The 13021-nt window shown below is 36.2% G+C and overlaps 1 protein-coding gene across 2 annotated transcripts; it reads left to right on the forward strand.

The window, feature by feature from the left end:
* Positions 1-4621: 4621 nt before the first annotated feature.
* Positions 4622-12799, forward strand: LOC117590637 (inhibin beta chain). 2 transcript variants are annotated; one of them, XM_034283465.1, is made up of 6 exons: positions 4629-4780; positions 5733-6870; positions 8284-9291; positions 11329-11585; positions 11655-12300; positions 12364-12799. In XM_034283465.1, exons 2-5 carry the CDS (start codon positions 5847-5849, stop codon positions 12297-12299), a joined length of 2934 nt encoding a protein of 977 aa, XP_034139356.1. In that variant the 5' UTR covers positions 4629-4780; positions 5733-5846; the 3' UTR covers position 12300; positions 12364-12799. The 2 variants fall into 2 exon arrangements, with proteins under 2 accessions (XP_034139357.1, XP_034139356.1); XM_034283466.1 differs by lacking the exons at positions 11329-11585; positions 11655-12300; positions 12364-12799 and having other exon boundaries at positions 4622-4780; positions 9083-9167.
* Positions 12800-13021: the final 222 nt, after the last annotated feature.

A 13021-nucleotide genomic window follows, 5' to 3' on the forward strand; every position in this document is an offset into this window, starting at 1 on the left:
ACTTGGAGTACCTAAAGGTAATGTTCCAGTTAAGACTATATTTTTTTTAAATAGTTTGTATGTATGTATACTCCATACGTTAACATTGGGGTCACTATCTACTCAGTACATACATGTACATACATACATACGTACATTTACCTGTAGCCAAAATAGCGCAGGTGCTTTGTACAGAGCCAACAAAATGAAAACGGCGCGTGCCAGGCAAATCGTCGACTACCGTTGAAAACCACAGTGGGGCGGACGAGGGACTAGATTGAGCACTCAACCGTCTCTGATTCAAGCTCAGAGTTCTCTGGTACTGGGTTGGAACTTGTTTCAGGTGCATTAGAAATATGTACTTTTTTTACATACATACATGTACATAATGTCTGCTTACAGCTATATACAGTACATATGTACATATATGCACATATGTATGGATGTGTGTTCATATGAACATGCATATAAAAAGATATATGTATGTACATTATGAAAAGATCTTGTAAGGATTTGCCTACAGCCGTGAGAAGTCGAAGTTATCAGGAAAGGAGAAAACTTAACCATATTTTCTATTTTCGAGGTATATATTTAGGACAAGCTAAATTCATATACATACTATGTGTATTTTCCCACCTTCCCTTTAATGTTTCTAAGCGGTGAAAACTCCTTAACACAAACGGGGCCCTCGCTTTATTAACAGAACACCTGTTAGACAGCAGCAACCGTGGTGGTGGTGTGGTTGATCGAAAACCTACCCTATGATCAGCATTTCCTTTCCTCTTTTAGTGTACTCTTGTACATACATACATACATCTATGTGTGTATCTTTTCTTTATTTGTGGTTTTTAGTTAACTTGCGCGTAAAGGATATACATAGTGTACATACTATGTACACATACATACATTTGTACTTACAGGGTTCAATGATCTACAAACTGCATGGAATTAGGTACATGAACGATAATACAAAAATATATACATACATATGTATATATTTATATGTATGTATATATTATTTACATGTGTACATATTTTTCTGTATGTTTCAATTTATTTACAACTTATAACACTGTAATTGAATCACTATAATTAAAGAACAACCGAACACAATTGGAATCGCGTAGAAAAATGCTTCGATTAAGTTTTATTAAGTATTCCGACACATGACAAAATTATGCTATAAAGAGGAAAAGAGGATCTAATCGAAATTTTATTAGCATTTTTTTCATCGCCCCATTGAACGGAAATTTTAGTTGCGAGAAACAATTTTGTTCTGAAGATTTGGTCCGTACAAACTATTTACATATATATGTATGAATGTATGTAGCTCAGTCAAATTTGAAATCATATTACAAAGTAACAGTCAGTTGGCATAGGAAATACAAATTTTGGTCTTTTTGAAATAAACAGATTGGACTGGTCATCGAAATGCACTGGTTACATTCCTAGAATGCTGAAAGAGCTGGCTTGATTTTATCCAGATACTTAACCAGTGAGCAAAATAATGGGCAAATGTGTTCAAATTCATACACACAATATAAGCGAATAGATGCGTTTTTATATATGCACATAAATATGTACGTACATTCTTCTGTACATCCATTCAAGGCACATACCTACATAAATATGTAAGTATGTACGATATGTAAGTAGAATTTACCCATAGTGCTCGCTTACTCTTTATGTGTATGAACAATCAGTACTCATATGTTTTTGGTATGAAATTCGGTATTTCAATCGTGGCTCGTGGCTTTTCACGGTCTGCAAGCCAACCGAGACAATTTTTCTGCTGTTTCTTTTGGATTTTGTTGACTGTAGCTGTAGCTGCTGCCTTTGTTTCTTCTGTTATGTTATATACCTAGTATTACTATTACTAAGCATTTTTGTTGCTAGTTTTATACCCGGTACTGACGAGTTTAGGGATATACATACATATGTACATATGTATGTATTAGCTTTTCTTCCCAGAAGGAAACGTTTCCGACACCGATAAGTAGATAAAGCCTTGATAGAGCCTTTAGCTTTTCATTACCTGCATTGAAGTTTAATAATAAAAAGGAATGAAAGGCTAACTTCGGTGATCGAGTATTGTAATATCCTCGATTGTTAATACTATGTCAGTACAGTGTTTACCCTTGAAGAGATTATAGGTACAAACGCATCAAACATTTTGTATGCCTTGAGCATTAAAAACAATTTCTCCCCTACGATGACGTTTGAGACATCGGAATCGACTATCATACCAGAATAAGATTTTTGAGTCATTTTTGGTCAGCCCGGATCAATCAAACACCTATGGCTGGCTTGCTCGGGGCGGGGTCGATACAGATGTGAAGCATGTATAGAAAAGAGTGGGTAAAGTAGATAATGTAAATTTTTCATTTAAGTGTAAATAAATTTTCCTTGTGCGTATGATAAAAATACTTCCACACACGTACAAATATGTGTATATACATACAAATGTACATCTGTATGTATTTATAGAAAGGCAAGCAACGAACCGTAATTCCTAAAACCACTAACACAATCAAGCCCAAACTGCCAGAACGAACACTATGGTGTAGAGGAGGTATACAGTAGGCAAATAATTTGTTCGTACACTCTCGTCACCCTAGTTTGAACACAGTTTAAATTTGGTCATAGTTCGAAATATAACTTGTTCCAGACAAAAAATGACAACAAATGTATCTATTTTGAATCGAATTTGACTCATTTAAAACTGCAACCAGCTTAAAAGGCATCTTAAATACTAAAAACTTTTTCTATGAACGCATGTTAGATATATATGTTGATCTTTGATATAAAATTAACTGTTTCTGTTTACGTTGGCCGTACGTCAAATGATAGGTATTCAAATTAAACATTATGAGGGTGTAAGAATAATATGTGAGCCCACTGTAGGTAGTGCCAGGCGGGCCAGTGGGTACGAATTGTGGAAAAGGGGAAAATTTACGGACATTCCAAAAACGGATCGTTAGAAAAGTTGTGAGCTTGTTTTGATTTTTGACTTGACCCACCAACAAAGGGGTCTATCCTTAATATGCTGTATTACTAAATACTTCTCGTCGTCGTAAATACACATAACCCAAGCGAAATCTAAATTGTTCGACAATATCCAATATAAGTCATTGTTTCTGACTTGAGCAGATGTTAGATGACAGCTCACCAGAGAGTCGAGTTGAACATCAATACTCCCGATAGTCAAAAAGAAGCGTCTAGATCTCATAAACTATAAGAGGTAGTGCAACAAGATTTCGTATCCAAAGAGCCAGAGCGTAATGTACGTACCCTAGAGAAAAAAGCGCTGCAATTCTTATATTTGCGCATAGATATAAAAGTTTTTATTTCACCACTCAATTTTTGTTTACTATAATGTGTTTGAAAGATTCGAGGGTGGGTCGATTCCATTAAGCTGTATACACTTTGTACAGAGTGTCTGCAATTTTTATCCCTTCAAACTAATAGGATTTGTTAAAGGACTAAATTTCGTCATTTGTTTGTAAAATCTTCCATATATTCTTGGAAATAGAGATTAAGTCGGGATGATAGATGGTCGAATGTGTAATTCAAAAAATCATTGTTTCTTGGACCAGCCGTTGCATCTTTGAAAACTTATGAAAAGTTTCAGATACAAGTTAGCACAGAACATTTTCGGATTTTCTGCGTTTGCATACGTTTGAACTTCGCGCCTACCCTTTAGAGATGAGAAACTACTCGAGCGACGCCACATCTCTAAAATGTATCGGAAACGTTCCTTTCAAAAATGACAGCTGTCAAAAATTAATCATTAATCGATTTTAATGATATTTATTTGAAATAGCTCTAGTTTCGAACGCGCGGCTGTTGTACATCGTCATTACCTAAAAGTGTGTAAGTGAGGAGAACGAGTCATAAATACCTAAAGCTGGACATGAATTTCGTCAATCTAGCTATAATATAATGGGCCGAAATTGTGAAATCCCGACAACCGCCTCAACCTAACCTAAGGATTCAATCTAATCTTAATTTGAGGACCTGATAGATATGGCAACTCTCCACGGATCTGCGTAATTTTAGTTTTCTCATATCTTTTAAATTGTGGATAGAGGAGATTTTCGCTGTTTTGTGTGGTCTACATTTTGAAACAATTTTGATTCATTCTGATATCACATGATTCTTCACCCATTTAATATCTCTTGCTCTCTCGCAGTCTTGCAGTCTCGTAGAAACAGGCTTTCAACGAGTCGGACAGACAGCCAGACGATCAGACCAGCGACGTACAGATAGAGATAGACTTGACTTTTGATGCTGATCAAGAATATATGTGCATATATGTGTTTTTAAATTTTAGAAATTAAATAAATAAATAAATCATGAATCATGAATTAAGAAACTAAGGTTACAATAATGTTATTGTGCAATAGGTTTCCGTTTCTCAGAAATTCACAGTGATTTTTTATAACCTTTAGAAACGTTTCTACAGTGACAAGTTAGTCTAGGATATCAGATTATTCTTAAGTCTCTTAAATATCGAATATATGTATATCGAGTATTTAAATTGACACTCTGACAAAAGCTCGCAGGCATGAAACGTTCATTGTCATATACCCCGTAAAGTATGCAATGTCATTTAGTCGCAATAAAGTCGCGTGAAATGTTACTTGTACGCGAGAATATTAATTTCAATTTCTTTGCTCTCTTACTTTTTCTCTACTAAATAATAAATATAAATATTTGTGATCGTAGGATATGAGTAAAAACTAAAACTGGAATTGTATTACAGTGTGTGGCTATGGCTTTACCACAAACCTCAATAAAGGTGCAAACAGATATTTTTTAAAAATTTAATAAACATTAATATTTCTCTGTGCTCGACTTGAATGAAAATAAATGCAATTACATTTTGTAGCTACGTAACGATTCCTTGCCGTCGCCGTTGTATTTTTTACTTCTCTTTCCGCTGACACTTATACTGGCGACGCCAATGTGTCTGGGGCTTCAAAAGCTCTTTATTGTGTCTGGGTGATTGTCTGCGAGCGCTGTCTGTCTGCTTGAGCTTCCGTGAGACACGTAATAAAAGGATGAATAATGCAAGGAAAGAGACTGTCTGCTTCGGGAATAGAGCGGTTCTATTTGAGAATATACGTATTAAATTGAAATATGTTTCCTATGGGCGGGAAAATACATATGTATGTTTGCATGGATGTATAGATTAATAAAATAATATGATGTAGTGGAAACATTTCGGAAATACGTACTATTGAATAGTCGTAGACTTTTCTCAAACTCAGTTTAGATTCTGTTTAAAAACGAACCTAAAATGTTGATATTGTGTCCAACATATCATGTCCCTCTGATCATGTAATGGATAATTAATTAAAGATAAAGTTGATAGAATGAAAGAAGAAAGAATTGAAAGTATTATTAATTAATAAAGGATTTGCCTATCGTCAATTTTTTCGGAAAATATGAGAAACAAAGATTTATGAGTTGTTTGAGTTTATTCAGAAACAACGAAGTTGTCACGGCAACCTGTTTTTGCAGCGATCTATTAAACCTCCTTATGTACATATGTATGTATATATGTCTGTACTTACATACAAATATTACATGTAAGAGAGTGCGATCCGGAAAAATGATTATTATTAACATATTTACGTATAGTTTTGTAAACTAGCTCAAATAAAAGAATACTGACAGGCGCTCATGGGATACATATGTACATACGTATATACATATTATTATTATTTTTATTTTATTATTTTCTTCAGACCCAGAATGGAAATTCTTTTCGATGGAATGGTGGATGTTTACCAGGAACATAAAAGTATCGATGGTTATAAACTAATATAAGGGAAACCGCTCCATAAGTAACCCAAACCAAAATGAGGTTTGTCCTTGAGCCACAGCATTCGCAGTCAGGGCGATTAATAAATATCAACAGATGCTTCTACAATTGTCCATGCCTTTGCTGCCGCCAGGGATGCTGTGTCATTGTTGTAGGCTGCTGTTGCTGCTGCGTCAACATCAACAACTCCTGCAACAAATGCAGCTCGAGGACCAGCTACTGTCCACCGCCACTAGCGCGTAAAAAAGCTTGTGGTCCTGGTGGTTTGGTCGTATCCATTGTAGTGGGTACAATTATTGCGCTCGCTCGTTGGACTACGGCTATAGCAACACTTATATCAAGCTGCGTTATACTAGAGCTCTGCGGAAGTGGAAGCTGTGCAAACAACAAACCCCTTCCGGTTCCCGTTACAGTTCCTACTGCAGCCAGCGCCACTACCAGCAGCAATACGGATGCCAAGCTTAAGTCCCTATATGGCCATAGTTCATACGATATCACTAATGATCAGCAACTGAAATCGAAGAACCTTTGCAAAATGTTTTGCAATAGTCGCAATCGCAAGCGACAGCGAAGAAGGCGACGACGACGTAGGCGGCGTAGTAGGCACAGCCATAACGGTAGAAGAACGAGTAGCAATAAACAGCAACAGCAACAGCAACACCAAACTAAACAGCAGGAAATTATATTCCGGCAAAGACTTACTCATAGCCTTAGCGCTGAGACATGCGCTTCCATTGATGCATTAAAAGCGATTAACGCAACTGTATCAAAATCGAATCGTCTACGAAGCACGCCAGCAAGAAACGTTCGAGTATCCTCTTTAAAGGCTATTATTTCGTCGTGGCCATCGGCGAATAGCAGCACAATTCGTCACTGTTCCAAGATTAAACGTAATCGAGCCAATCTCATCTGGCTGCTCATTGGACTTGTCTGGTTTGAGGTAAAACTAATTAACTGCAATGCCATCGGGAGCAGCAGTAGCTATGTCTCAAATTTTGTGACTCATAAGGGATGCACCATATGTCATGAGGAAGGCAAAGCCAATTTCTACAGCGATAAAGGTAGGTATCTGACCGTAAAAATTGCGCTTTTATTGGTATTTTCACTTTATCGTTTCCATTGATATCTACCACTGAAACGAAACTTAACGTAGGGGAATTAATTAGGAAAAGTCGAAACAAATTCACTGACAAAAAAAAAAAGAATTCATTAAAAAATTGTAATGCCCCAAATCTTTTAGTAAACGTTGGTTTGGTTCCTTGAGGGAAAATCAGTTCGATTTTGTCGAGTACTGTTATTAGTATAATGGAACATATAGACAATAAGACATACAGACGGTTATTCGAAATAAACTTACGTAACTTTCGATTCAAAACCAAAACGCCAGCTCAAAGTTATACTACAAAATTTAAATAAAATATTACCACTCGGATATTGAAAAAGTTTGTTGTAAGGTTTTGTCGTTATATCTGAAAAGTTTAACTATATTAAGTCTCTTTTGCAATCCTTTAAATTATTTCTCTCCATTAAACTCTCATACATACCTACATAGATTACACCAATACTCATACTTACTTTTAAGAATATGTAGTAAGAAACATAAACGGCTAACTAGATTTTAGTCTAGGACAAATATTATAATATTTTTGCAGATAAATTGTTAATGGCAGTTACAAGTCACCTAATTATACCAGGTACTCGAAGAGTAAATACAATACAATATACCCGTATTTGTGCGGAATAACGGTTACATATGTAACTCACAGAAGGAAACGTTTCCGACCCCATTAAGTATATATATTCTAGATCAGCATCAATAGCGGAGTCGATTGAGCTATGTCTGTCCGTCTGTCCGTCCTGATGAGCGCCTAGTACTCCAAATTTTGCTTCCCGGTTTCTGTATGCTCACACTGTTACAAGTGTATCATAAACGAGCCCCGCCCCCTTCCGCCCCAGCAAAAGAGCGAAAACCTCCCAAAGCTACAATTTTGAAGATACAATTTTAGTGACCATATCTATTAGATCACCGAATTAGATGACGCGTAAGAAGCGTCTCACACGTCCCTTCTCGTTTTACTTTCTTTTTTTTTTATAAAATTGTATTTAGAAAATCAAAATTGTCTTACGACGACATGTTCTTTGACATATATACATATATGTACATACATTCATATGTACATATATATGAAAAGTGATCAGTATGGTAACATTCGTTTCGTGAATACGTTTCTGTATGAAACTGCCTGTTTCTAGCGATGAGGTCCGAACCCTATGTAGGTCCAAACCGTGCAGCTGTGAGCTGAAATTTAACGATCGCCTGCACGTAGCTAACCTAGACTACCCGTTGTTAGCTGTTTGAGTATCGAAATATTGACTTGAAATATTGTTTATATCATACACCCCATTCAGTACTCATACAACAAAATAAACTTTTGTAACTTACATAACACTTTACAATTATCACATTTACACAGATAATCCACACACAGACTACAACAGCTACAACAAGTACAATAACAACAATTATTTCTACAAAAAAACTAATCGCCCCCATAACAATATTGCACCAAGCGACAGGGTTCGCTTAGAGTCAATAAAACGGCAAATTTTGACGAAGCTTGGCCTTACCCATAAGCCAAACGTATCGCACCCTTTACCCAAGCAATTTATTTGGGAAACAATTTATCGGGCGGACGGTGGAAGGATGGTTTCTAACGATGCATTTGACACCAGCAGTAGCGATTTCGGTCAGCGTTCACGATTGCAGGAACTATCCCCATCCGAAATAAATAGGTTCAATGAACGAGACGGGACGATTTTTGCCACTAGTGATCCAGATCCTCCTCAGGATCGATATCGCTCTCCGGTTGCATATAATTTTAACATCAGTAGAAGCCCTAAATATGATAAATTCATGAGAGATCGAACAGCGATCAGAGCCATTCAAAAGAATCACGAAGACGATGTGAAAAGTATAACCTTTAAAAATTGGCCAGATATACGCCAGTTTAAAATGAACTCTCGCAGTGGTTCTATGTCTACACACCAGCCAAAGAATATCCATACCACTACCATTGCCACTAAACAGCAGAGAAATGGCCATGGCAGTGACAGCAGGAATAGCAATGGAGTCGGTGACAAAAAAGGCACTTCGAATGCTTTCAGCAAATCTACATATCTGATAGATATAAATCGTAGTAGTGATAGTAGGGCCAATACTGGCATGAACGGCGGGATCAAACCAAATGATCATGTTTATTTTAACGATTACAGTGTCCAGGTCCATGACAAAAGCCAGTATGAGTCCCTCCATGGAAGCAGCTACAGAAATGGACATCCAATAAACATCGACTTTTCCAGCGGTAATAACGAGGAAGAAAAACATAAGCGGAACGATGACTCGGTCATGTCAGACCAGGAAAACTTTGATCGTGAAGACTTCTTTGGGAACACTCAGGAAATAATTACGTTTGCTGAAGAAGGTAAGTGATCAGAAAATTGTTAACGGGCTTGTACTCGAGAAAACGAGTCACTTATTCTACTCCAAAAGCTCACCACCATATATTCTTTAGAATATTCCACCAATAACTGGTCTTATCAGCAAAATTTCATTTTATCATTCATTACACTGTCCGACATTCATTTTGTATGTTGTATCTATTCTTAACAAAATAATCTACTACTAAAGGTAACATTTAATTACAAATTCAACATAATTTTATATTGAACTTAATATGCTTGTTTTGAAATTTTTGAATTTAACGTGTGGCATATTTTGATATCTAATAAAATATGGTTGCCCTACTAAAAAAAATTCGTACCTTTAACATTTTTTGAAAAATGCTAAGGATTAGTACCTAATTTTGGTCAGAATGGATGCCATTAACAAGCTCACGAATATGACCATGCCATAAAAAAAAATATTTTAAAATAATTGTCAGAAAGGCAATAGAAAGACATCAAAATTGAGTTGGCATATATTCAAGTAAATATATCCATTCTATTACCACGAAACAAAAATTCTGTGGAAGGTTTGGTAAATAAATATAAAAGCGAGAACAGTTACCGAATCGCGGTTTTATGATTTCTTCAGAAGATTTGGGAGGTATATTGCCAATTCTAAGTATGTGGAATTAAGCTACTCCTCGAGGCCTACAACCTAATGTCTCGGGCAAAGTGCATTCAAAAAGTTAGACAGCCCCTAGCTAGCTAGCTCTATGAGCCCCTTTTTAAAACTCTAAGTAACATATTCATAGACCCTATAACCGTCGCTAACATTATGCGAAAACATACTGGCATATGTGTACATACATATGCTTATAAGTATGTATATATGTTTCTATGCATGGGAAGTACATACGCATATGTGTGTATGTTTGTATGTATGGGAATTAAATACGCATATATACATATACATATATGCATACTCTGTCCCCATGCTCATTTCAATGTAATATCAAATGTCAGTTTGTCGCTCTTATGTAAGAACGTCTGCATCTGGACTAACACCGTGACAACCCTTAAAACACTTACGCCGTCTAAGTACTTACATAGTTATTGCAGACAGAGACAGTGTCTGTTGTGTGATATTTGGTGAAGTACTTTTACAATTTTTCTAAGAAGTGAAAGGAAAACCATTCCATCAGACAAATATGTATTTCATATATTTATTGGGAGCTTAAAAGGACAAATTATACACAGATACACACCCTTCTTACACTCACATACATTATTTTATGTACATATGTAAATGAATCATAAGATTTGAGCGCCTTGCATTATAGGGAACTCGTATGAAATTCGAAAAGCGTGCCCTAAAAACTATCGAAATTGAGTCATAATAGGTTTAAGAGTGATTTAACTGTTTAGTGTTAAATAATATAATAAAATAAGTTATTAATAAGGTAATTTAATTTCTTTGTTAAAAATTTCAGCCGGTATACCCGGTACTCGAAGAGTAAATAGGGTATACTGTATTTGCGCACAAAATTTTATGTATGTAACACACAGAAGGAAACGTTTCCGACCCCATAAATTATATATATTCTTGATCAGCGTCAATAGCCGAGTCGATATAGACATGTGTATCTGTCCGTCTGTCCGTCCGTCCATCCGTCTTGATTGTCGGATAGTTCTCAGAGACCATAAGAGCTAGAGCCACCGAATTTTGCCCCGCCCCGCCCCCTTCCGTCCCCATAAAACTCAGAAATCTCTCACAGTCACAATATTGAAGATAAAAGAAAACTTCCGTAGGGAAGGACTATATCTATCAGATCACCGAATTGGGATCAGATTTTATTATTATTATATCCAGAATAAAGAAATTAATTTGCTTAGCCAGTGCCCACCCCGTCCAAAGAGCGTCTTCTCGTGAGAAGCTATGTAGATGTAGAAAAAATGTAAAATGTCATATGTAAAATTAAAAAAAAACAATAAGGTACAGATATACTGAGTACCGGGTATAAAAGTTGAGACGCTTAAGAAGCGTCTCACACGTTCCTTCTCGTTTTATTCCATAGGAACGCAATATAGACAATATCGAATATTGGAATTTTCTCCACAAAAAGAGCGTGTCCCTAGCCAGAAACTATACATACGCAGTGCTCAGATACACATACGCATCGATAAGCCACCCAGTTACTGGGATGCAAAATCTGAGCAAAATTTACATATTGAACATTTGGCAAATACTAACCGGAAGTGGCAAGCAAGCTCACACCATAGAATCAAAATATGGGTTTTTCAACTGACAGAAGGAATTAATATTACTGAAAAAGTAAGCTTAAAATACACTATAACAGCACATATAGCACATCAGATACAACATAACACTTGCCAATTTCAGGGAATCGACCAGGCGTTCCTGTTTCGTGCATCGTTTAATGTTGACACCAAGCGCCTGGGATGGCAGAAATTCGATCTTACTGAGACCATCCGCAAATGGTACAGCCAAAACAGAGAAGATAATCTACGACTTTTAATTGACTGTACCGGCTGCGGGCGCAGATACTCACTTCAATTATTTCAAATTTCGTTGCCAAGCTCTAACTCTAAAATTGATAATTCAGCCCATATAAATCCTAATCCAAATCGACCATTTCTCGTGCTTCATACTGAATCAACCAGGAACCGACGCGTAAGGAGACGAGCAGTGGATTGTGGGGGTGCTTTAAGTGGACAGTGCTGCAAAGAGTCATTCTATGTATCCTTTAAGGCACTGGGCTGGGATGACTGGATCATAGCGCCAAGAGGATACTTTGCAAATTATTGCAGAGGTGATTGTACGGGACCGTTTAGGACACCCGATACCTTTCAGACATTTCATGCCCATTTTATAGAAGAGTATCGAAAAATGGGACTACTAAATGGCATGCGACCCTGTTGCGCCCCTGTCAAGTTCTCCAGCATGTCATTAATATATTATGGAGATGATGGTATTATCAAACGTGATTTACCGAAAATGGTCGTCGATGAATGTGGCTGCCCATAACGTAAGTACCTATACAATACTCCTATTTACAAACGTTAAATGGATAACATCTTCTTGTACATAGCCTGCAACGATATCTGCCTTCAATGACTCGATTTTCCGTCCGGTAAATTTTTGAGCTTTCTGTCGAATTGTATGGCAATTAATAAAATCATGTGTGCTCCTATATTATATTCTTAAATCAGAAGAATCTTATTGTTATTCAAATAGATTAGACTCAATTGAATTGTAGTGTAAGTTAGAATAATGATGACAATATATGTATGTATTATGTATATAATTAATATCTTATTCGAAATTACAAAAGTGCCTAAATTAACAAACAAACAAAATAACTAGAAGTGCATGCAAATTTATATTAAAAGAATTTACTGAGTTTGGTGAAAACGCTATCTTGGCACTGAGAAGCTTACTCTTATATCTATAACACATTGGAGTCTTAATAGAATACTGACAAAAAATACTATTAAACAGCATACACAATTAAATTAACACAAACAAATACCCGCATTTTTTTTAACGTCTACATAGAGTCTACAAATGACACTCCTTTCCCTATCCTTATCTATAAATGGCAGCAATTTCCTTTCATTTTTAATGTTGAATATAATTGATAATTTCTTGCCGCAGTATTGTAAACTTTTCATCTTGCTCCGTAGATTATCTTCAATGTACGAATGGTATTTAAGAAGAATTTGGAACCTAGATCTGTGCCAGTGACC

The sequence above is a fragment of the Drosophila guanche genome, unplaced genomic scaffold (assembly GCF_900245975.1).
Source record: "Drosophila guanche unplaced genomic scaffold, DGUA_6, whole genome shotgun sequence".
NCBI lineage: Eukaryota > Metazoa > Arthropoda > Insecta > Diptera > Drosophilidae > Drosophila > Drosophila guanche.

Excerpts from the sequence above, each read along its gene's own strand:
- LOC117590637 (XM_034283465.1), top strand. The coding sequence starts at position 5,847 with ATGAGGTTTGTCCTTGAGCCACAGCATTCGCAGTCAGGGCGATTAATA. Across the intron at positions 6,871-8,283 it reads CAATTTCTACAGCGATAAAG|ATAATCCACACACAGACTAC; the intron begins GTAGGTATCTGA and ends ACATTTACACAG. Across the intron at positions 11,586-11,654 it reads GAATTAATATTACTGAAAAA|GGAATCGACCAGGCGTTCCT; the intron begins GTAAGCTTAAAA and ends TGCCAATTTCAG.